The 302-nt window shown below is 73.5% G+C and overlaps 1 protein-coding gene across 1 annotated transcript in view; it reads left to right on the top strand.

Moving 5' to 3' along the window:
- Positions 1 to 3: 3 nt before the first annotated feature.
- Positions 4 to 302, top strand: part of LOC112124528 (ATP-dependent Clp protease proteolytic subunit, mitochondrial) — a gene marked incomplete at its 5' end in the record, with an annotated part of 3,053 nt that continues 2,754 nt past the window's right edge. Inside the window, one exon of the mRNA XM_026662573.1 lies at positions 4 to 33. Coding sequence (XP_026518358.1) covers positions 4 to 33 — 30 coding nt within the window. The remainder of the gene's footprint in view (positions 34 to 302) is intronic.

Below are 302 nucleotides of genomic sequence, written 5' to 3'. Positions count from 1 at the left end.
ATCCCGCTCATCCCCATCGTGGTGGAGCAGACGGTGAGCCGGTGCCCTTCACTCCCGACCCGCAGCCCCCTGCCAGCCCAGCCCTGCTGGTGCCCCTCACTCCCAACCCGCAGCCCCCAGCTAGCCCAGCCCAGCCAGTGCCCCTCACTCCCAACCCGCAGACCCCTGCCAACCCAGCCCAGCCGGTGCCCCCTCACTCCCGACCCGCAGCCCCCTGCCAGCCCAGCCCTGCTGGTGCCCCTCACTCCCGACCCGCAGCCCCCTGCCAGCCCAGCCCTGCTGGTGCCCCTCACTCCCAACCC

This window comes from Terrapene carolina, unplaced genomic scaffold (assembly GCF_002925995.2).
Source record: "Terrapene carolina triunguis isolate 2854851 unplaced genomic scaffold, T_m_triunguis-2.0 Scaffold28563, whole genome shotgun sequence".
Lineage (NCBI taxonomy): Eukaryota > Metazoa > Chordata > Testudines > Emydidae > Terrapene > Terrapene triunguis.
Note: the sequence above shows the minus strand (reverse complement) of the source record. Positions and strands in the feature narration are given on the sequence as shown.